General features: G+C 50.9%; 1 protein-coding gene across 1 annotated transcript in view; it reads left to right on the top strand.

The window, feature by feature from the left end:
* The window catches only part of LOC119581932 (myosin heavy chain, muscle-like), a gene marked incomplete at its 5' end in the record, with an annotated part of 19,236 nt that overhangs the window by 4,055 nt on the left and 14,908 nt on the right, over window positions 1-273 (top strand). The window contains 1 exon segment of the mRNA XM_037930105.1: window positions 55-211. Within this exon segment, the coding sequence (XP_037786033.1) occupies window positions 56-211 (156 nt within the window).

Here is a 273-nt window from a genome sequence, read left to right as displayed (position 1 = left end):
CACCAAATTCCGTAACTTATTCCCTTCACTTTTCTTCTCACTCTCTCCCTCCAGCATGACTTCGTTGGAATCCCTGAAGAGAGGTGTGGAGGAGCTGGAGTCTCGCGTTACTACTCTGGAGGAAGCTGTCGACGATGAAGCTCTCCTCAGTGTCAAAGCTCACCACATTCTGAAGCAGAGCGAGAGACACGTTCAGGAGCTCACATTCCAGGTCTGTCCAGAGCTTGATTTTGGGGAGTTCGCTTCTCGCTTTCGTTGGGTTAGGCTCATGTC

The sequence above is a fragment of the Penaeus monodon genome, chromosome 15 (assembly GCF_015228065.2).
Source record: "Penaeus monodon isolate SGIC_2016 chromosome 15, NSTDA_Pmon_1, whole genome shotgun sequence".
NCBI lineage: Eukaryota > Metazoa > Arthropoda > Malacostraca > Decapoda > Penaeidae > Penaeus > Penaeus monodon.
The sequence above is the reverse complement of the archived record's forward strand: the minus strand, read 5'-3'. Positions and strand labels throughout refer to the sequence as shown.